The sequence below is a fragment of the Trematomus bernacchii genome, unplaced genomic scaffold (assembly GCF_902827165.1).
Source record: "Trematomus bernacchii unplaced genomic scaffold, fTreBer1.1, whole genome shotgun sequence".
NCBI classification, from domain to species: Eukaryota; Metazoa; Chordata; class Actinopteri; order Perciformes; family Nototheniidae; genus Trematomus; species Trematomus bernacchii.
This window is the reverse complement of record NW_022987641.1, coordinates 1,381,209-1,405,759: the sequence shown is the minus strand read 5'-3', so window position 1 is coordinate 1,405,759 and position 24,551 is coordinate 1,381,209. Positions and strand designations below refer to the sequence as shown.

Below are 24,551 nucleotides of genomic sequence, written 5' to 3'. Positions count from 1 at the left end.
TGGATCAGTTTTTATCAGATCCGTTGCAGCCCCTTTTTTAGAGATTTGGGTATGGAGGAAAATAGAGAGGGTTGTGTTTTCTGACACTTGGTGAGTTCCCTGGAACACCGGGGACACATATTCATGTATAAAAGACGTACAAAAGTGCATTTTGCATGATAGGTCCCCTTTAAGGGAAAAGGGTAGCAATTAAGAGAGTAGAAACTAGAAACAGAGGTGGAGAGGCACACGCAGGGAACAAAGGCCCCACTGGAGCCTCAGTTGGAATTTAGCAGAGGTAGGGAGGAAGCTGTGAAAAACAATCATAACACTCCCCTGCCTAGATGAGCTTCTCTGCAAACCTGTTTCCCTCTTATTTTTCAATATAAGATCCACATTTTAGGATTTAAGTGAAGGCCAGAGAGAGGAAGTAAGTTTTAAGTTTTGATTTAAAAACCCCTAGGGTCTGGGCCGACCTCACATGGAGGGGCAAAGTGTTCCAGAGCCTGGGGCCCGCTGCTGCGAATGCTCGGTGCCCTCGGGTTTTAAGCCTGGTCTTAGGCACTATCAACAGCAACTGGTCAGCAGACCTTAAAGCTCTGGCTGGGGTGTAGCGCTGGAGGAGTTTGGCTATATAGGATCAGAATCATCAGCTCAGACAAAGACCTTTTATACACATTGAATGTTTTATTAAAAAAGAAGTTATAACAGTTTATTTTATACACAACTATTTATGAGGTTATAAGCCAATTAATAGAGAGCATTTGTCTTTTTGACAAGCATGCCCACTTCACAATGCAAAGAAAAAACAAGAGGGGGGCAAAGGGGGTGATAAAAATAGGACCAGGGATGGACTTTTCAGAACAAAGACAGAAAAAACCTTTTGACTTTCAACCCTCACACACTAGGTAACAAATACATAGTTTCCATAAAAAACCATGCTGTGTGTGCTGTGAATACGGATGTGGGACTATGGAGCTTCTCAGCAGGTTTGCATTTACAATTTTGAGGTTGTGTCAATCACGTGGTTATCTGGAGTCAAACTTAATTCATTTGTTATTGTAAGGACGAGAAAGGGGGGGGGGGGGCAAAAGGAACAAATAAAATAAAAAGCGCGGTAAACATGTTTTTTGTCAATTTAGAATTCAAGTTGCAATGGGTAGCATCATCATTCACTTGTTTCAGGACATTTTCTGAAGACAACCTGAAACACAAAGGCAGTCATTCTGTCGACCTTGAATAACAGAGCAGGAAAGAGAACGATCTGAAGGTCGTCATGTTTACCAGAGCTGAGTGTATCATCAATGTATCGCCCAGCAGATGCAAATAATGCTGAAAACCAAATGTATGATATTTACCAAAACACAAAAGTCTTGCTTTTAAAAAAGACACTAATATCATTAGTCCCCTGTTGCACCATTGCATCATAATGTGCTATTTTATTACAATTCTCAACTCAGATATACTGTATTTTCAGCACTCAAGTACAATACTGCACAAATGTAAAGTAAAACAAGAAGTCCAATATGAATGGCTTAAAAGTAAAAACTCAACATCAAGTTCTCATCAGGGTGAAGCCTAACTGATAACAGAGGCTCTGATGGGCAAGATTCAAAAAAAAAAAATGAGTTAATGAATAAATAAACATCTGTAGGCAGCGAAGGGAGAGTGGGGGATCTGCATAGTGCGCAGATTGGTTCTGTTTCAGTGGATCACAAACATTTTGAACACATGAAAACATTCACATATCTTCTCACTGCCTGCTGAGCATCACACAAGGTAGCGACAGTTAAAACGTCTGCATCCTGCTGGACGCTAACCCCCAGCTAACATTCAACCCCCCCCCCCCGGGCTGATGGGAGAAACTCTGTTTTTTTTTAAGAATGCCTATGTTCTCTGATCCACTTTTGATTTCTGTACATTCAGATCCATCAGGCTCACTACAGGTCCAACATCATCCTGGTTTGAAATCACTCTGTACAACTCTGAATCCAAAAGAAAAGGGCAAGCAGGCATGTCTATGGAGTTTTACATTTAACAACTGACACTAACTAAGATCAGATGAATGTATGGCAGACTAATTAACTATCTGTAATACAGCCATATAGCACATGTTGTTTGAAGTAGTGAAACTAACTATCCGGTCTAAAGCACACTTCAGCAAATATTAGTATGACTTCCATCTCTCCAGTATGTCTCTGGTGAAAATGCTAATCAATATACAAGATACAACCAAACTCTATTTCAAACCGGAGCCATAGATCCCACATTAGCTCAAATGTGCCTCCACACAGGGTATTTCCAACTGATCACACCTTCCCAGGATCACGTTGCAGAAAGAGGAGAATGAAAGTAATGCGAGTGTGCTTTTCAGTTACTTTTTGGAAACCTCCTGTCCTTTTGTGATGAGGCACAGGAAAAGGAGTTGAGTTTAGAAGCGATTCGTGACCTTTTAAGTTTGATTCAGCCTCCAATCTCCCACGTAGGATCCGCAACAAAGCAGCCAGTGATTCTTACTGCCATCTATGAAGTGAATACATTTCAAGGTTTCTAGGTAGTCTGACTGTCAGCCTCCACAAACACTCGCTCAGTGTTTCCTGTTCAACACTGAGTTTTCATGAGGCTACAGAGAGGTGGATTATCGCTGTACAAGGTAGCATGTACACAAAAAAAAAAATACAGGGAATAGAAGACGAAAAACAGCCTAAAGTCAAAGCAATTTCTTTCAACACTTGATGGATTTACATCTAATCCAGCCACATTGAATCAGAACAGAATCAAACCAACGTTTTTTTTTTTTTTTTAGATAAGAAGTCCAGTCTGTACAGATGAAATTAGATCCCCTCTACGAAAATGGCTACAAGCCTAAATGTCACACATTGGGCTCTTATTTTGGAATCTTCAAACTAATAATGAAAATGTGAATCCTGGATGGCAAACATAGAGGTCAGACCTGAATGAAGGTCATGGAGGAAACGTCAGGGAACAGTGGAATGTGAGGAGGACCCATACTTCACAAACTCAATTCTCTATATTTGTGTTGCTTTTCATCTCAAATAAAACTGACTTAGGTGCTGGTTTTCTAAATTCACCCGAATAGGTGATGATTACATTCTTTCTCTACCTGAAGAGTTGTTTCTGACCGATAATATGAATAGAAATTTGTTGTAAAAAGGTGATTGAAAGCAGGTGGCATCACGATGAGACGTCTGCTGGTGTAACGAGAACATTTAAACTCAGAGGGTTGAACGGTTAAAGGGTGGCTCTGTTTTAAACCAGTTCAAGACCAGTTATTACATCGTTACCGTAGTGATACAGTAACGTTGAGTTGTCACTCCCCTTGTAACGAGTCATGTGTTTTATTAATACGTTGACCTGACCTCATTTAGCAATAATTCTGCACTGCTGCAGCAGGTCAGAGAGTAACAAAGACTTCAAGTAACATGCCAATGCATTTGAACTAAACGAGAAACAAAGGTCTATTTCAGCTGACATTTTTCAATTTGTATAAAAAGATATGCTCAGAAAGCATTCATGGGGGAGTTATGAGCATCTATTGGCACCAAACTTTTTTATATTTTTAAATAAGATGTGCTATGACACCTTGTGTGTGTTTGTGTGCCTCTACAACCATCTGGACCTTAGGATAATATTGCAGAGCTGTGCACCGAGGCAAGCTAGACCTTAGCAGCTCTGCAGCGGAGCAACTAACAAAATGTTTGTCAGAATCATTTAGGAAAGAAAATTAGGATCCAGCTCATCAACAAATAGACTTTTATATTTAAAAAAGTGAAATTTGAGTAAAGAAATAAGACGCTCGCGGGGAGATTTCCTGCCTATGCTTACATGACACACCTTAAAAATGCAGAGATGATGGGGAGAGAGTATGAAAGCGATGAAGGGAGAACAGCTACAGAACGGGAGGGGTGTCTGTCAAACACACCAAAGGCTAAATATCCATAAAAATCCTTGTTTAGTAGTAATAATAATAATAAAAAAATCAACTTGTTTAAATGTGAATATTATAAGTCTGCTTTCTCATGGTTAGGAAATCAAATATAGTCTCTGTGGGGGTTAAAGGTGGAGGCGGGGTGGGGGGGGCCTCCCATCACTACAACTCCATGTCCTGGGCCTCGTCCTCTGAGAAGTCAGACATGGAGCTTTCAGATGAAGAGTCGCCGGCCCCCTCCTCCTGCTCCTTCAGAGCCTCCTCTGTTGCATATTTCTGGATGTACTCTGTGGAGGAAGAGAAAGAGAGAGTACGGTCAGACTGGGAAAAAACTATAATGATCAGAATGACTTTAGGTTGTTCCTCAGAGCGGAACAGGAACACATTCCTCCTCCTGCTATAACTCTGGAGAACAAATCAGCTCTGAGAGCTCACTGCTCCATAGCTTCTCTTTTGTTAACTGGACTTATTTGTCGGATAGTCTACAGATTTCTATCTTTCACAGTTAACTTTTGACCTGTTACTTTTTAGTTCCGTTTTATTTTCTATTCGGAGATGTTTATATTTCATGTTTGTTTATGTTCTACTCTTTTTATTTCCACATTTTAACGTGCTGATAATCCGTTTTTTTGCAGATGTGCAGTAATGATGTGAATGTTGAACCTTTGATTTTCTGCTTGTAGTCCTCAGGCCGGTGGAGGTACATGGCAGCTGCGTCTCCGTTCAGAGGGTCGATGGGGTTGGGGTAGGCCAGCAGCTGAGGCAGGAACGACTCAAAGATGTTGGTCAAATCTGGAGAAGAGGGCAAACGTTTACCACTTTAACAACTGGGAGAAGAAGTGATCACATAATTACATAATCTGGTGATTTAACGGCAGTTATTGTCAGGCTTCTGTCAGATTTGAATATTTCTCTGAAGGAACCTGATGGAGAAAAGCTCACACAGTATTCTGCCAATTACATGTCTGTGTATGTACGTTGTTATTGCCACAGGAAAAATCAACACACAGATATAGCATAAAGTGTTAACCTTACATGGTGTACATGCTAGAAGCAATACCATAAATGTGAACCCTGCAGCCTGACAGCCTCTCTCAGACTGGAGCCACACTGATCTGTGTCACTAGCCTCGTGCTAGCAGGCCTCAGCTTTCTCTCAGAGCCGAGGCCTAGTGGAAACACATGCAGTTCTGCTCTCATCTCCTAGGTGTCACTGATGGGACCATTTGAGTGGGAAAACAAACACTTATCTACCCCTCAATTGTCAAGTGTTCTCATGTTTGAGTGAAGTAATCAGCTGCTTTTGTTGCCTCTTGCTTTGTAAAGCGTTGTTACAGACAATGCTTGGTCGATTGTCCTATTTTAAAAATATGTCCAATCAGATTTTCTATTTTGAAACACCAAGCAAAACAAAATCAGCAGCATTGTATGTGTACACATGGGATTCTTACAGGGGTTTGACTTTATTTTAGAGAAGAAAAATAAACAGGCCAAGTTTACTCACATGGCATGCACGGTTTTCCCTTTTATATCAAAACACTGGAATCAGAGTTAATTCTGAATCAATTTGCTTACATTTTATTTATGAGGAAGGATGCTGAAACATCGGCTCGGGTTATAACTCTAACGCCGTTAATATTGCTCAACAGCTGTTGTTAATGGGGAAATAGGGAGAAGGGCAACATGGAGAGACCGAGTGACAGTGAGAGCAGCAGAGTGACAACACAGAGATGATGTGTGATGTCCCTGCCAGCTGACGCTCCGTAAATCAGTCCCTTCGGAGGTGAATGTTTCCTGACCTTGCCGAGTGAGGGTATTACCTCCTCAGTGATCACTTCTCCCCTCACTAAGTAGATTACAGCCAATTGTGCTCCACTCCCTAATGTGGTCAATGGAGGGGCCGACGTCACCTTTTGGTGCTGAGGGCACAGTGTCAAGTTCTCTGCACATCAACACACAGACCCCAGTGGGGAAACTCAATATGGACACATAAGCGGTTTGGACACTCACCATAAAGGGCCGTCCATGTCTGATTGATGACATCTAAGCACACTGTCCCTGACCTGGTAACCAAGGAGATAACAGAGTTAGAGGTGTGAGAGGAAGAGCCAACATGTGTGTGATACAGCAAAGGAGCTGGATCCCAAGAGAAGACCTCTCTCCTACCCAGAACAGTTCAACAGGGCTGTTCCTTCTGCAAATGTGGCCTTTGTTTGCCTCAAAGTGGAGAACAAAAGGTGATATATATGCAAGTATGTATATGTCAAAAGTACCAGCTACATACATTTACATTTTATATTGTCCCTTTTTTCAAAAATATACTGCCATCGTTTTTTTACTTTTACTTTTTATTATCAATAACGTGTGCCTACTTTGTTATATTATATTTTTTTAATATGCAAGACTATTCTCTTTACTTTATCTGCACTATACTTCTGCTGTTTTTATACTGTAAATGTCCCCATTGGGGGACAAATAAAGGAATTGTGATTCTGATTGTGCATTTTGTGTGGCAGTCAAGTGCATCAGGAGATTCTTGTCAAGCTATGACACATCATATGAACAGGTCGGACATAACAAGTTGTGAGGATCATTCTCTGGAAATATAGATAATTGAATAGACCAATAGGTTTGAATAATGGAACCCTGACTCTTGAAGTTACATGGATCTATTTACATTTGACCTTACACACTATTTAACTGTGTCCGTTGTGTGTACTACTTGTACTGTAAAACTGGTTGACATGTAACTTGCCTCAGTGTATACCTGGTGTTTACCATTCTGTTTGGTTTTGGTAGACCAGACTGTCCTATTAGTGGAGGAGTCCCAGGTTTAGCCTGTCCATCCAGTCCTCCCAGAGACCAACCTTCACACACACTGGGTGTTTCTCAATGTCGAGTACGCTTGCTTGGTAGCACATGTCTTCCGAGTCACTTGCTTCAGAAGAGAGGCAAGAATCCTTCCTGGCATTCAGAAAACGAAGAGTGGAACAGGCGAGCAAGTGTACGTCATATGAGAGGCCCCGCCTTACATTTTCCGCCACAGATTTGGGGAAATTGGTCCGTGCGCAAAGCATTGTGGGGATTTACACATGTGCAGCCTCAAAATTTCTCGCTACGAAGCTCGGTAGAATTCCAAGTATGCTGGAGATTGGAACAGTCCTTTGGCGAGACTCGATGACGTAGTATGCTTGAAATAGTGGCTCTGGAGCAGCTTTACTCGACATTGAGAAACACCCACTGTCCTTCTGTCCTCTTAAGCAGTGGATTACTCACAAAAGATCTTGACCCATTTCTATATTGGTGTGATTTGCTGCTGATGGTGAAAAAACTGGTGGCTGATAACATAACATTAGCTGATCTGTTCAAGTCATAGAAGCTAAAACATGAAAATACTATAAAACACATTAGGAAATATGAACACATTCAACAAAGGTTTTAGTTGACAATAAGGTAGGCCAGCATGACATCACAACGAGCAGACATCATAAGATGTAATACACAAGGTTCAAATGGGTGTTAAGGCACCATTAATATAAATATTGACACTTCAGATTTAGGGCTAAAATCAACTTACGCTTCGTCAATGTTGGGATGAAAAATCTTGTTCATGAATCCTGAAAAAGCAGTTAGAGAAGAGGAAAGTGTTAGAAAACGTGAAGTGGAACCCCCAAAAGTTCTAGGGTTATCTTGATTTTATAATCGCTCATGTGCTCCTACCTATTGATGGCGATTTGAAAGGATATTTGTCAGGAAGATCTACTCGCACCTTCCACACGCCTCCCTCGTACGGAGCTGTACACAGAAATAATAAAAGAACACTGTTGAGGGCAGAGGAGACTTTCATTCCATTCAGCATCATATTTCATCATGTATGCACTCCGATGGATTTGAACAGTGCAGGTTATATTATTTTCTGCACGCTCTCAGGAACACAACAGAGAAGACCGCTCGAGAAATGAGCTGCACATACTACTTCCCTTTGAAATGTTCCTTTATCTTATGCAGTAATGCATTTCATCTAAAGGACATTATTTCCTTCATATAAAACACTAACATCAAAGAGGAAGAAAATTATATTGTGTGATGTTTATGTGCCATACAACAGCACATATATGGCTTAAAAACACACTTGTTGAAGATGTATTGTGCAGCACATGTGGGCCGACAAAAGTGCCTTTATAATTGGCACAGTAACGAGGATCATAAACGGGGTTAAATATCAACTTCCTCTCTTTACCGATGTGCAGTGGTTTCAGTGCGACAGATGTTACGAATAGCACAAGAAGTATTTCCTGATGATGAGGCCACTCTCCTCATCCAATTTCCCCTGGAGGCTTGCTCCTCGCTTCTACACAGTGTGGCCTCAGTCTTGGTTTCAATCCATGTCACATTCCTGGCCTGCTGTCATGAACCTCTTTGTGTTCAATGACTGATTCCTGTGATGGCTGGTGTCAGTCCAAGATTCCTTGTCATTTCATGCTCCGTTTACCCTTCATAGATCATACGTTTTAGCAGAAAGGGCATTAGTGGGAGCGCCTTATACCCCATGTGGTGGAGACAAACATAAACCTTCTTTCATTCGTTTTATAGTTCTTACAACCCAGAAGAAAACGCATGATAAAAACCCTACGAGCACTTTATGGAGCACAATAACTAGCCCTAATGAAGATTCAACAAATAAAAGCAGCTTGTTCAACTTGTCAGGGCAATGCAAATATGTGTTTAATTAGAAAAGAGAACACACTTACTTCCTTGTTGTCCGAAAAACTTCACTACAAATTCATTGAGTCCACTGAGGATGGTGACTTCATGCTTGCTCTCGATGCTGTAAGGCTGTTAAGGACAACATCTTCACAAACATAAACAACCTGCGGGGACTACAACCAACATATTTAAGATCACTTACAATTTGGCCTCTCTAAAATGGAAAGTAAGCAGCAGTTGTTCCAGTGTAACACATTAGAACATGTTATGAAAACTAAAGAGAAAAACGATAGCTCTTGACATATAAGGCAAACTAATCGATGCGGAAAAATAACACTTGGATTCTGTTTTGACTCTTGTCCTGGAGCCTTACTTATTACTGACAATCGATAGCTGCCTGCCTATTTGTCATCTGCACGTTGAATTAATGACCTCAGACTGAATGTGAAGTATGCAGCATTCGTATCAGCCAGCGTATCATATTCACACAGAGCCATGACAGAGTGCAGAAGTCCCTCTCGGTACAAACACTGCCTGAAGTTTTCTTCACAAACTATACTACTGCCAAATGATGTGCCTGCTAAGTTGGCACTGTTTCAATACAAGTACAAAGAATAAAATATATAAACACAACTTTCCATGTGTTCCACCCCTAAACCTATTACCCGGCCAAATTTAGAAAACCTATATTTATTCAAATCATGTACCACAGGAGATATTTATACTCCGGTTACAGACTATATAAACAAACCCTGAACGAATGGTCGCTTATTTTCATTGTATCATGTGGCAAATCCAACATTACAGCTATGAGCATACATGCTTGCTCTGATTATTTTTCATCTCCACTCTAACACAGAATTATCGCAGAGAAATGATTTCCCTTTCATGTGAGCCGAGGGAAGAGGCGCAGGAAACCAGTACAGAGAAAATAAACAAAGGGAAAAGGAAAAAAAGGACACGTTATTGACAGGAGGTACAGGAGACGGGATGAAACTCAGGTTTCTGTGGCGCACAGCAGCAGCTGGCTCGTCAATCCTGATTGAGCGAGTATCCCATTAGCAGTAGCACTGACCCCAAAGGGTTAAATCAAACTGGAGGTTATTTTAAGCTCCGGTAGAGTCTGCGAAGAGCGGCTTCTGCAAGGAAATGTGTCATTGTCAGACAGAGCAGGAAGTTCTCTGCTTGGACTCTCGTTGGAGTCAAAGAGTCATTTTTTAACCGCTAACAACAGGAGACATACAGCATATTAGCAAAAATGACAACTAGCCATATTTAACTTCAGTCAGACACACTGCTTACATTATGTTTATATTGTGTGCCTCACTAAGTTCTGCCCTTCACAAGAGACAACTATGCACCTAACTAATGTAGTGTGAAACTACTGGTGTGTGAGTAAATGTGTGTATGACCTTACGAGATAGAGAAGCGATGCTGAGGAGGGGGATGGTATGGACTGTGTGTTTTATGTTATAGATAGAGGATGGCAGAGATGGGGGAAACGCTAATGAGGTTGAATCAACACTGATAATGCTGCAAGCTAATTGACATTAATAACGCTGACTGAGAAGCCAGAGAAGAACTGACACACCTGTGCAAAATGAAATCCTTACAATTACCTTTCAGACATTTAGTTGACCCCTATGAGTGCAGGGTTTTGTAATGATGGTGTAGCATGAGCTCAAACATGCTAACACAGCAAAGTTACAAGCGGACAGAAATGCAAAGGTCGGCGAGATATTCCACCATGTGGAGATCATGCGAGCGAGAGGTAAAGAGAGGAGCTCAGATTGCACCGATCCACTTCTCACTTAGTGTTACACCCACCCGATAATGACATCAGCACGTTACACACCTTCCTTCCCCACAATCACACATATAATCATCCACCAGGTCACACTCCTTACAAGCCCACTAAGTCATTCATATTAATAACAGTGAGGTGTTTGTTGATTTGCTTGGTAGCAGCAACATCCACACACATTACTCACAATATCTTAAGGAACCATCCCTGACTTTGACGTCATATTTCCACACTCTCAGCTTATCCTGTATAGTGATGAAGAAAACCCCCAAAATGATACATTCACTTTGATATCATTCTTACACAATGTTCTAATCCACTGTTATTTAGTTTATTGCCAAGCAATCATTCAGCCCAGCCAGTAAATTAATCAACAGCAGCAGCACCCCCCCCCCCCCCGAAGGAGTTTGGCAGTCGGGAGTTCCCGGTACAGCCTGTAAATTCTCAACTGTCTGAAGGAGAGAAAGATGTATTGAGAGTGTAGTAGACAGATAGCCAGTGAGCCAGCCAAATGCAGAGAAAAAGATAAGTGGGCTGTCAGAAAACTGGTTGGGTGGGATATTCAGTATACCAATTAACTATGTGCTGTTTTGTCTTTTTCTTTGGGGGGTTTCAACAGAGGTGACATGACACATTGTTTTTTAAAAGCAAAGCCAAATTGGTTAACCTTAAGCTGTCAAGAATGAGCGGTTACATGCCCATTAATGGTATATTTATATTAGAGTCAAATATTGTGTTTAAGTGCTAAAGTGTTTTAACTACAATCTTGAAAGTCATTACATACATGAACATCAGATGATAACCTGAATCAACCTATATCTTCTATTATAAAAAATAAATCAAATCTGACAAATCAAATACATAGTATCTTTCACTAACACAGTTGATAGGATGTAAAAATCATTCCGCACATTTCTCTATAGTATATGTGTCATACTCTGTATATCAATGTACATAAAACCCGCTTACTGTCACCTCAACAGGATGGTTTCAATTCATGTAACTCTTAACAGCGTTTTGATCAAGATTGTGCGTATATTTGTTCCCTATTTTAATCATTACGATTACGACTATCTTTCCATCCCCCACCTTGGATTATAGATTAATCATAATCTGTGGAAGGCACCAGGTCAATATCCTTCTACACACACACTTTAGCTCTATGTATCTGATTAATCTGCTACATAGAGCCCTATCAATCCAGAGGAAAAATACACACTCACATACTCATTGGTGTATCTTGGGTGCCGTTTACACAGGACAAAACGGGTTGTATCTGCTACTTTTCTCTCGCGTATTGCCCGTTCGTTCACACGAGGCCGACACGTAAACACGTAAACAGACCCCGCAAACGATAACAGGTCCCAAGGTGGATAGATCTGCAAACGGAACGCTCTGGGGGGGCAAACGGCTCCGTGTGTACGCCTCTATACGATCATTTTCTGATAACGATGAAATAGCCCCGCCCCGCCCCGCCCCGCCTCCCTCTCCCCACGTCTCCTGCTCAGAGATCAGCTGCTGGGCTGTCAGAAGAGGGGGAGGAAAAGAGAGGCTCCGTTTATTATTCTTATATTATTATAGAGTCGTTATCAATTTGTTTTAAAACTCAATAAATAACAAAGAAGACCTCTGACCGGCACTTTTCAAATTTTGTCCGGAAGATTTCAACTTTAACGGACATGTTGACCGGCGAAAAAAAATGTTAACGGAAACTCTGCCGCACGGTTCCCTCGTCCCTTGGAAGAGGCGGAGAGGTGGGTGTTTTTCATCTGCTGGTGGACTACCGGAGAGATCTACAGCAGGAGCACACGCCGTCCACCGCGGAGAATAAACAGAAGGGCAACCATGGCAACCATGCTCCGGGGTCTTCTTCGCTGCGTTTGGTGTATTTTGTGGCGGCAGCAGCGCCACTTACAGGCCCGGCATATGTACTACAGCGTTTCCAGCGGGTCGAGCGGTCTCGTGTGAACGGACACGTTAATTGAGCCGAATGCGTGTGAACAGAAGACTTTTTTGAAAACGCATACGGTGCGTAAACGCAAACATTCCCGTGTAACTGGGGTCTTAAGACAACCCTGACAGGACTCAAATGTAACAGCAACAAAGCTTTCTACATTAACACCATTTGTATTTATTCATATACTGGCTGAACAACACTCACACTTGAAAACACTGCAAAGAAAGAACTACCAATTAGCCTGCTTCAAAGTTTATCCAAGCACTAATGTCAATGTTATCCTGTTTTTGAACTTGCAGTACATTTAAAGGCTTAAGTGTCAAAATATGCAGTTTGTATTTATGGCTGTGGTCTCGACATGTCTTGTTTTCCTTTTGGTCGAGTCAGGCCACTATCCCCGTCTGACCCGGGATCAGAATATCCCATCCTGACCAACCTCTTTCTGAGTACGGAAAACAAACATGATGGGAATCATAAACACCACTCTGTCAAACAATGTGGTGTCACCCATGCATGAATATTTCTCTCTTTGGAGACAGATTACATTACATTACATTACATGTTACTTGTTAGACGCTTTTATCCAAAGCGACTTACATACTCAATGCTGTGGGCAATCCCCACAGGAGCAATTTGGGGTGAAGTGTCTTGCCCAGGGACACAACGACATGCTGACTACAGTGGGGTTTGAACCTGTGACCCCCTGATCCGAACACCAACGCACAATCCACTGGACCACACGCCTCCCCGACAGATGTTGTTGATCTAGTAAAGAGAGGCACTGGCTAGTATCAAAGCAGTCTCTTGTCTCAGCTTTCTTTTAAGGAGGAGGGGGATGCAATACATTAAAAAAAAATCCAGTATCAACTTAATATTTTCTTGTTTTTTTGAGTCTTTTCAATGTCTTAAAAACAAAAACGATCAAAGTGCTAACTAGCTTTACAACAACATGATCTCAGGAAGAACATTTTCTCCAACTTGGCTCATTGTTTATTTCTTTGGCATGAACAGTCATATTAACAAATACCAAACCAACTCCACCTGCTGACACCTCCGGCTTTGAGTAATCCTTTTAAAAAGGGGCTAAAAGAGCTTCTGGGCAGACAAGACTGAAGTCACAGGAAAGGCAGAAAATGAAATAATCCCGAAGGCATCGGAAGAGTGCAAGGTTTCTGAGTAACAGAAGGGAAGTCATGAAGCAATTGCAGTTCAAAGTAGCACTAACCAGAGAAGAACACTGTCAAAATATGAACACAAGAGGCAAAGCAAAGCCAAGAAGTCTGTTCGAAAGACATGCATAGTCTACTAACCCCAAAAAGCCTGCGGTGAAGAAGAACATGAAAAGATGGGCTAGAATAAGGTCATGCAAGGCATAAGAAAATGATACAGAGTTGTTGAAGACTAAAGCAAAAGAAAAGATGGAAGGAGTGATGCCAAAGGAGGGCAGGAGGATAGTGATGCAGAGATAATGAGGAAAAGAGTTCAGTCTGATGAATGCTGATCTAGCCTTGCAGGCAGGTCTGTGGATTTGAATGACATCATTTCTGTGGACTGCAGGCTTATTATGATGGCTTTGCCTGCTTACAAATAAACAGGAAAAACATGCGTCTGGATTTTTGACTGTACAAAGAAATATTAGCTATAATAGTTTAGAATCCATCCAGATTTCTAGATGATTGGCAGGTCTTTAAGCAAGTTCTTTTGTCCGGAACATAAAAGAGTACATCTCTATTGGACATTTTTCCACAAATCAGAAGTACAACAGGGGATATCATTAATGTGAATAGAAATGGGCCAAGTAAAGAGCCCTGTGGAACACTTTTATTGATTAGCCGTAAAGACTAGGGGCAGCTTTTCATGTTGAGGTTTTCAATAAGAATCAAATTGCTTAAGAACAGATTTTGAAAGAGAACCAGAGCAGGAAAGAGAGGTTCTGCTATTCAGTGCTGCACCTTAGAAACCAAACATCACAACTCACACAAAGTGCCTCTTGCTCTGGCTCCCATCAGAGGAGTGCTCTGGCATTGGCAAAAGTGATAACAGAACGTTTTCGGTTCAGCAGAAGATCAAGGTCAAACTGTGCACAGAGTGTAAATAATACGTTTGTATTAAATCTTTCTAAGTGGGACATTTCTCAGGCTTAGCACAGACGTGAGAGTCGCTAAACAGAGATACAACTTAGCAGGCTAGCATCAGACTGTAATGCAATAAAAGTAAATAACTGAGTAAATTAATTTTCTGTTCCAATTACATCTTTTGTTTGGACAGTACAGGTTTTTTTGAATGGCAGAAGAAATACTATAAGAGTATGTTTTTTATTGAACATCTTCTAGCGAGGCAGAATCAACTTCTCTTTCGTTTTCTCTCTTGCACACAGATTGTAGCAACAAAGCACAATCAAATGCCTTGCAGATGAAAGGCAGGAAATATAGCGGCCGTCCTCAGAGTCTAAGCATGGGTTGGCTTCCTGAGCCAAAAAACATCCGAGGGTAGACTACCGAAAGAACAAGCTAATATTCTCACCTAAAATGATAGAGAAAGAAGGCTAACTCTCGCACAAAGCAAAACAGAGCACATTTGCACATTTGACCCCAAAAAAGAACTAACAAAGTCAATACCAACATTACACCAACAACAAAGCTCTTTCTTCTTCTCCTCCCAATATGGGCTAAATTCCCACTCTCTGATATTCAAAGGAAGACTAAATTAAACTGAATTTTGAAAAAGTACGAGTGTAAGTGGGTTTGATGTATCTGGTCTCTTCAAGCATACACCTTTATCTATACATGTGCATTGCCCCAGTCCTAGCCTGTGTGTAAATATGCCCTGTGTTTGTCCATCAAACGTTCATGTATTAGTGCACTGCACCGAGCCAACAGGATTACTGTGACTTCCACTACACTCAGTGGCCTGAAAACAGAGGCAGCTAGTGTGGCACAGCAGGCAGAGCAAGCGATAGGCAGTGCGAGTGTGATTTAATCAGTCCACCACCAAACACCGTCACTGCAGCCGTCACCAGCCAACCCCACTGACCCACTCCGCTTCATCTCTCACACTGCCTCTCAAAATGAGGCTATCGTCTTACCCCAGCTGTTTACTTTATTTTATTGCTCATTAAGTAGAACTCTCACTGCTCCATTTTGATGCAGATTAGGAGCCTAACCTTTTCAACCATCAGAAACCCCCTTACACTCCAGCTCGTTTACTCAGCAGATAGATAATCCTGTGAATACATGGTGAGCTTCAAGGGGACAAAAATGAGAATAAATTAGACATGCAGCCAACTTTTAAAACAGCGGCCAGTCATTCAGACTGCAGATGGCAAAATACGATTTCATTTACAATTTGATAATATGAGAGCACCTAGCTATACCAATCAGAATGTTCAGATTTGTTTTCTATTTTATATCTCGTAAACTGTTACAAATCAATCAACATGCTGGTTGCCTGTTGCTTCAGGTGATAAATGAAATTAGATTCACTGTAGATTTGGCACTATAGGGGTCCTTCAAGGTTTAGATTTAATTTAAGAATAAAATTGGCTAATCATCAAGCAGGCTTGACAGAACTCGAAGGTCGCAAATGACCACGTTTTCTCTACATGTATAGTGGCCTATGGCAGAACAGAGACGCATTGATAAGACGTTTGAATGTGCTTGACCCTTTCGAAAATAATGGAGACTTCCCCTGTACAGGACCTACAAGCTAATGCAAAACATACTGCCATTTTTTCTCTGCCTCAAATCTGATTTAGCTAAGCTCTGCAACAACCGCAGCTCCTGGGCAGGGTTATTGTCAGTGTACGGCGTAGTTGATCTCAGCTCCAGTACGAGGCGAGAGGACCTTGGCTGGTACTGATAACTGAATACACTGCAGGTACAATGGTGTGATCCTAACAAGCCTGCGGTTATGCAAGCTGCTATCACTTCCCTATTCTATTCCACAGGAGATGCAAGTGATCTCCCCCCCTAGCTCTGTAGATCTACTTAATAAACCATACTATAACATACTGGTAAACAGATTAACACATGAGTTGATCTATGTAGAAGAAAACTAATTATTAAAGTGATCTAATCCTTAAAAGGCTAAATCGGTCCAACTAAAGGTTGTATACTAAGACTTTAGCAGCACTATGCAGATTAAATTTGGATGTTTGCACATTTTTCTCCATATAAACTCATGAAAGGTTTGTGCTATTTTTGAACATGCAGCTTTCCTTAGGGTTTAGAATTGAACAACATGACACAAAAACTCACAAATTGGTTACGTATGTGGCAAACGTTAACACTAAACAAAGCAACCATGTTTTTTCTCGCATGTATGCCAACTACAGCTGCCTCACAAATCATTCTAAGGAACGGTTTTCTTATGGTAACAAGGCTTAGGGTAATTATGATAACTGCACCACAGCAATTGTTTTGGCGCTCGGTTTGGTGATAAGCACTCCAAAAATAAGAAGGCTCAACATTTGGTATAGTCCATGCTGCTGATACAGGTTTCTACCTACTAACCACTTCTAGTGGAGTTACTTGGATCCATGTCAATAATATGGAATAGAGTAGGTGACCTTGCACACAGCTCTTTCCGACACAATATGTTCTGATGGAGCACTTGGTGCCAGCGTGTGCGGTCTGAGAGCAAGAAACCTTGCAGCATGTTTTACATATCAATGGACTCATGGTCCCAATGGACTGACTCACTGAAATCCACATGCTAATCTCTGATAGCTGTAAAGTGCTGCACTTACTGTATAGTGGATGGCAGGTCAATGAACTCAATGAATACCTCAGGTTTGATTCTGCTTTAAAAATAGAAAAGCATTAGTGTACGTTTTACCTGGCCTCATTCAAAGATAAGTGTTAATGAAATGTTTTTCTCAGCTCATCTAGAGATGCGTAAACACAGAAGAATACAATCTACCCCCGCCCTGGGGGTAGATTAAACACATCACCAACATAATAGTACCAGCTTTGAAAATGTACATACATATAAAAGCAGTTTCCTCTTAATAGTTGAAAATGTGCATGTGCAGTGAAACAATAACAAAAAGGAAGCTTTCACTTTAAATCAAAAACATGATGCTCGAGATTGAATAAGGATCTGTCTATACACTGCGTTGGCTCCCTGTAAGAGCTGGAGCAGCACAGTACTGCACAGGCGAAGTTCTTTGTCTTCTCTGGTGAGAGATGTGAGCCCACCCACTGCAATCAAACGTGAATCCCTCAGCTGCTCCTCCTCCTCTCAGCCCTTCACTAGATCAACAGTCTATTTACAGCATTAGCACGGAGTCTCTGTATGCATGCATGCGGATGAGCTGCGTGCATGCATACACAACACATATTATCATTAATGATCACAAAACTGAGCCAGGGCAGGAGAAACTGAATCTGAGAGAACCATCTAATGAGTCTTTTGTAAAGACATAAAAAAACAACTGGATTTCAACACTGACATGTTAACGAAACTGATAACTAACATGAACGTAATGAGACAGACACACGGCTAATTTGATCAAATTGATACAGAGGGGACGCATGAGGCAGCTCCCCAGATAGACTCAAGTGTAGGACGTGGATAGCGTTTGTTGCACTTTTTTGATAAGGCTCTTTTTTTCAATTTAAGAACAAGGGGCTCATTGTCGCTGGCCCATATGCCAACGTGTGAGCAAACATGTAGCTAACCTATCCTCACTACCTCGGTTTTCCACATTAAAGCAGCCGTGCACGTGAGCAGCAGAGGCAGACTGAACTCCCAAGTGCCTGAAAAAGAAAATCAGCCATGCGTGCAGGAAGCTTCACTGTGTCTTTTGTAAAGACATAAAAAAACAACTGGATTTCAACACTGACATGTTAACGAAACTGATAACTAACATGAACGTAATGAGACAGACACACGGCTAATTTGATCAAATTGATACAGAGGGGACGCATGAGGCAGCTCCCCAGATAGACTCAAGTGTAGGACGTGGATAGCGTTTGTTGCACTTTTTTGATAAGGCTCTTTTTTTCAATTTAAGAACAAGGGGCTCATTGTCGCTGGCCCATATGCCAACGTGTGAGCAAACATGTAGCTAACCTATCCTCACTACCTCGGTTTTCCACATTAAAGCAGCCGTGCACGTGAGCAGCAGAGGCAGACTGAACTCCCAAGTGCCTGAAAAAGAAAATCAGCCATGCGTGCAGGAAGCTTCACTGTTAGTACTGTAGGATTAACAGTGGGGGCCTCAAACCTCCTACTGTCGGATATGCCTTGCTCCTGGGCCCCCAACACTGGTCTGTCAATCAAGGTGGGGGGCCCCATGACTAGAATAAGCCTTATCCTCAATTCCCTATGTTACCTTAAGGTCACTCATGTAGAAATGAATTCATAGAAGACTAGGAGCTAAGTAAGGGCAGGATGACGTAGCAAACCAAGAAAACCTGCATGGATGCAGACAAAGGCAAATGTCCACTGAGCACAAACAAAAGAGATTAAGATTTAGAAGCAGGAACTGAAAGAAAAGAGCCAAAACATATATATCTTGGGAAAGAATACAAGACAAAACCATTTGAATATTATGAGCTTTTCCCAGGAGAAACACACTGTATGTTTCAGTTCAGCCCTCCATACCATCACTGGTTCAGTATGTGCAGCAGGGGGCCCCAACATTGTCTTGCTCAGGGTTTGAGCCTACAGATTATGTATTAACCTGTGGCCACATAAACATGGACTATGAAGAGATAACTGGGCTTTAGTGTGAACCATACGGCCATATCAACTGAAGCCAGGCTAAGTGGAAGAAATAACATGACACACACTATGGATTTGAAACCAAACATATAATTTGACTGAATTATTTGCAACGTTTGTTTCCGGTTTTATACCTACATTATATGTTTTCCAGCAGAATAAATAATATGATGTTGTTGGTTAAATGTATTCTGTAACCATCTTTGCTTCTTCTATTACTCATACGCATTTTGTTTATGCCAATTCATCAGCAGACCAGAGCATTCCCCATTCTTGTCATGAGTCCATCATGCTCCTATTCATCCAGTCAATCTCTCCGTCAGGCCCAGCTATCAGACAGAGAACTGGCTCCTTCACTACAGTAAACTGCGTCTAGTTGGTTCAGTCCTGCAATAATGGCGCTGTGTCCAGATTAGCTGCCTGTGACTGTGTGACACGGTCTGACACACCAGCGGGAGGTGGAGGTCACAGAGGCTTCTGTAAACGGGACACACAAAAGACCCCACTGCTGATGCTGTCCGGATGTCGTGTTCCAGGGGCACAATGGGGCTAAAACGCCAAGCGGAGGGCAGATAAAGCTCAGGATTGGTTTCCCTCTCAAGGAGGACGGATGGATGTGAAAGGGAGTAGGGGGGAGGACATTAAAATAAAATAAAGAGGAGGAGGAGATGGACACACTGCCCCTGAAAGCCTCCCCTATAGTGGGGGAATAAAACCGGATTACTGAGGAAAAGGACAAATAAATTCTTAAAGAAAAATAGAGCACAAACATGACATACAACATTCCTGTATCATACAGCTAATTATGACAGGTACGCTGATGGAAACTGGGGCTGATGAAGCATGTAATACCCCTCCCAACAACTCCCCACAGTCTCAAATATATTTCATCTGTGGCCATGCTTCAGAAAACTGCTATCCAATCACTTTCAGACCTTCTGGCAGCAAATGAGAGGTTGAAAAGTACAGCTGAGACACACTATTGTTTTCTTAAAAATGCCCTTAACATCCCCTCTGATGTAATGAGATTTTCTATCAAAACAAATAAACAACTGAAGTCGCCAGGGTCATGCTTTGATAAAGATAAACACTTCATGAGAAGAATGCAGTGGATAGAGAAGTGCAGTTTCAAAAAGATGAACAAGCAAGTCTCAAACTCTGCCACTCATGCTGAAAAGCCCTTTAGGTTACCTGTATCTTAAAGCAGGGTACCATACATTATTAGTTATAACATGCTACACATACAGCATCCAGAAATGATTTAACGTTTATCTATTAATGGTGTATTATAAAAGAGGCCAAAATATATAGCTTTTCATTACCAGATAATCTATTGAACATGTTGGCTTTGTGACAACAGAAAATGTATAAACACATTTGTACAAACATGTCTTCTTCTTCTAGTAATTCATACTTAATATAAACTGCTGCGCAGATAATTCCACACTGTTCCTTTTCTGTCCTGTTCTCTGCACTAAAATTGGGACATCACAAAAGCTTGCGTTAGCATTCAAAATAGGCCTTTGTAATCTACCTGTGCTCAAATTCCAGCAGTTTACCACTTGAACGCTTTTGTAAAGCGAGAAGAATGATGAATACATTCAAATAATAGCACAACAACCTACACAGTATGTGCTGTCAACCCCACACAGCAATGTGAATGAACAGCTCTTTGAAATGACACACTCTTAAGACTCTTGGTTCAAGAACGCCATGTACCAAAATTGAAGCAACATGTCCAAGACCAAGACCAGTGGCTAAAAGTTCAGGAGAAAAACTCGAATTAAAAGGTTTACAACTACAGTTTGGCAAGAACCATACAATATACAAGCCTTCTCTTTTCACTCCGGACTAAACGTTTGGAAAGAAGGGCGTGAAAGATTATAGGACACACAGAAAAAAACAGTGGCAGTGTAAACCAACACTTAATGCCTTCTCCGTGACTATATTTCATTAGATGGTACAAAGAGTTCAGGCAGCTGGCATGCAAACACCAACTGTACATTTGGTGCTGAAAGCAGGCTGCCCTCCATCGACCTGGCTTAGGACAAAGCTTAAACCCGGTCGTACCACACGCTGAGGTTACTCTGACATTCATTTTCATGAATTCCCTAATGGCCCACGGTCTAGATTCTCAGCTCTCCAGTGGCATCAGCAAATTAATGTCTGAGGGCTCTCAGTGTCAGCCCATGAGAAAGAAGCTGCTCCTGTGTAAAACGCAGTGTGAGTTTCAGGTTTGGGTTTCACCAGAGGGAGACGCAGGGATAGGGAGCACAGAGAGGAGGTTGTTACTGCTAGTTTTACACTGGGGACAAAACAGCTTCCCATAGCAGTAACCAGGAGCTCTCCCTACTTTAACCCACCAAGATGGACTATTCCGTTTTCAAACTATGTAAGCATTTCAATCTCAATCCTGCCGAAAAAAACACACGGCAGTCTTCCTCAACACTGACTCCTGCTCAGTCATGGTATGGTAAATCACAAGTGATTGCATGGAATAGAGCCGTTGGCATACAGCAAACCTGCCCCTGCCTGTCAGTCAAGTAGCTTTAGAAGGAGAGGGGGTGTAGTACTATTGCATGTCTGTGTGCTTCAAAACTATCTGCTTTATAACTCTGACATGGCTGCCATAGCCTACACAGGAGTGTATTCAACTGGGGGGAGAACAACCTGCTCAAATAAGCACTGTTGTGAGCGAGCAGACGTTATGAAATGCCTCAGGCAACAGGCCAAAATAAAGTTGAAAATGTACATGTCACAGATATTCCAACTCTAATGTGATGATAGGTGATGTATTATGAAATGCGGAATCTGTATTACATAAATCAGATGTTAGTTCTAAAAGAAGCACACTTAACAAAAGCTAAAACATTTAAAGGGGACCTATCATGCAAAATGCACTTTTGTACGTCTTTTATACATGAATATGTGTCCCCGGTGTTCCAGGGAACTCACCAAGTGTCAGAAAACACAACCCTCTCTATTTTCCTCCATACCCAAATCTCTAAAAAAGGGGCTGCAACGGATCTGATAAAAACTGATCCAGATTTGAACACTTCAATGACGTCACAGAAGTGGCGCTACGGCTATTGGGCCAACTCTCCACCTATCAGGGGAATGTGGGGTTGGGCCACGGCCGGCCATTGCCGCTCGAAAGCGCTGGAGACGCTGTAGTACATATGCCAGGCCTGTAAGTGGCGCTGTAGTCTGCCACAAAAGCAGCGAAGAAGACTTCCCGCCCATAGTTACCATGGTTACCCTTATGTTTATTCTCTGCTGTGGCTTTTTTTCTCCCTCCCCGAGGCAAGCGTTTGCTCCCGCTGCTTTAATTCAATGCAATCCCTCCCCGTCGAGGCAAGCACTGTAATTCTCTCCGGTTAGTCCACCAGCAGATGACAAACACCCACCTCTCCGCCTCTTCCAAGGAACGAGGGGATCGTGCGGCAGAATTTCAGTTTCAGTTTCTTTCGCCGGTCAAGATGTCCGTTAAAGTTTCAATCTTCCGGACAAAATTAGAAGTGCCGGTCAAAGGTCTTCTTTGTTATTTATTGAGCTTTAAAACAAATGAATAACGACTCTATAGGCCTATAACAATATAATAAAACACGGAGGACGAAGATCTTTTTTTCTCCCCCTCTTGACTTGATCAGAGCACGGCTCCCCTCTCCTGCAGGGGGGCGTGGTCAGCTAGCAAACAGCACATAGAGCGAAATGAGGCATGGCTAAAATGCATGATCTGTTTGGTATTTTGAAAACAGAAACGTATAAATATACCTTATATAGGTATGGCCCTACAATATATCATTTAAATATAGCATGATAGGTCCACTTTAAATTGATCAGACACTAAGCCCTTAAAACTTTGACTACAAAATCAGTATTTTGAACTTTGATTTTGGTTGTTTCAGACCAGCCCAATTCTAGGCCCACATTTGACTAACCCGTGCAGCCATCCCATCAGCTGTTCTAAGTCCCGCCCTCCTGTGGTTTCCAGCTAGTAACAGGCTACCCAATCATAAAGCTGGTTCCCACTGTGTTGGTACAAAAACAAAACGAGTTGTTCAAACTGTTCTTCTAGAAGACTGTATGGAATGACAATGAATTGATATGGCTAAACTCAGAGCTCCCTTTGTCAGCTCTAAGTGAGCTTTAACAAATACATCGGCAGGACAAAAGTAAACATGGTGACTTGAAAACAGAACACACTAGATGTTTCCTAAAAGTTCAAGCATTCCACAGAGAACAACTGCAGGCCACCTGATGTAACACTTAACCAACAGCTGCCACGTTCACTTCCAATTATTATAAAACAAAATATATCACAATCACTTTAAAATGATAGCCCATATTTGTGCCTGCAGACACTGAAGTACAGTGAGACACAGATCAGGTGGCCATTTTGATGTTGAAATTAACCAGCAAGCTCAGCAGCGTTACCATGTAACAGTTCAACTGGCAGATGCAACAACACAATTATAAAACATTTAGTGTGGTCACAATTCAAAGCTAAGAAGAATGCTATAAATGCCGCATCAACATCAGAGCTTTAGGAGAGTAACGTCAGAACAAAAGACAGCAGTATTTCAGTTGACGTTAGCCTTACGTTATGTAAACAAGCTCCTGTGTCAACGTGTAAAGGGCCAGTTTGACTCAACTCCCCTGACAACAGGCTGGACAAAGAAACCACATTTGCCAAAAGGTGTTAATACACAACCAGGTCTATTTGTGAGACAAGATGACAGACTGTCCTGGAAAAGCTAAATAACGTTAGCGTCTGTAGCAGCTATTTTCAAATATAGACAGCATGCTACACAGCCAACGTTAAGACTGACGACACAAACACAGAGTTGGTAAAAAAAAAGAAGGTAAAAAGACACAGAGCTGATCTGATTATCCTTCACAACTGTCCCGATAAGCGACTGAGGGTTCGCAGGACACAAATAGCTAACACTTGGGTTTGCTAGCAAAATGTTGTTTACACAAAAACATTCACAGTGAAAGCTTTTTCTGCTTAAGGTTACCAAGAGAAACAAGCAGCATCAACACATTGGGTTAGCTCATATCACATCTCCACATACAGCAGGACATAGCGAACAGACAGCGACTGTTGTTTATGTTTAGAAAGGATACAGTTTCACCACATCGGTATCCATTCGCCTTTTACCCGGACTTGGAGACGACATTTTCGTATTTCCACCGCAGAACACCAGTAAGTAAACTGAAAGCTAGCCCCCGAAACGCTAGACAGTCTAGCAAACGGTACTATCCGAAAGTTAACATTTACTTTCACAAATGTTCCCCGCAAAACGTCTTCACTGTTCAGTGTCTGCTGGCAGCTGAGCGGTAGACCTCTGCTGTTCACTGCCTCTGCGTTCTGACCATGGTTCTGACTAGGTGGGATCCCTCCGCGGACTACGTCATATATCT

At 41.8% G+C, this 24,551-nt stretch overlaps 1 protein-coding gene across 1 annotated transcript; it reads right to left on the bottom strand.

Annotated features, from left to right (window-relative positions):
- Window positions 1-643: 643 nt before the first annotated feature.
- ube2h (ubiquitin-conjugating enzyme E2H (UBC8 homolog, yeast)) lies at window positions 644-24,521 on the bottom strand. The gene is made up of 7 exons (XM_034133326.1): window positions 24,255-24,521; window positions 8,679-8,755; window positions 7,648-7,722; window positions 7,505-7,544; window positions 5,938-5,990; window positions 4,592-4,720; window positions 644-4,215 (listed from the first exon to the last, which is right to left on the bottom strand). Exons 1-7 carry the CDS (start codon window positions 24,305-24,307, stop codon window positions 4,091-4,093), a joined length of 552 nt encoding a protein of 183 aa, XP_033989217.1. The 5' UTR covers window positions 24,308-24,521; the 3' UTR covers window positions 644-4,090.
- Between the last annotated feature and the right edge of the window lie 30 nt (window positions 24,522-24,551).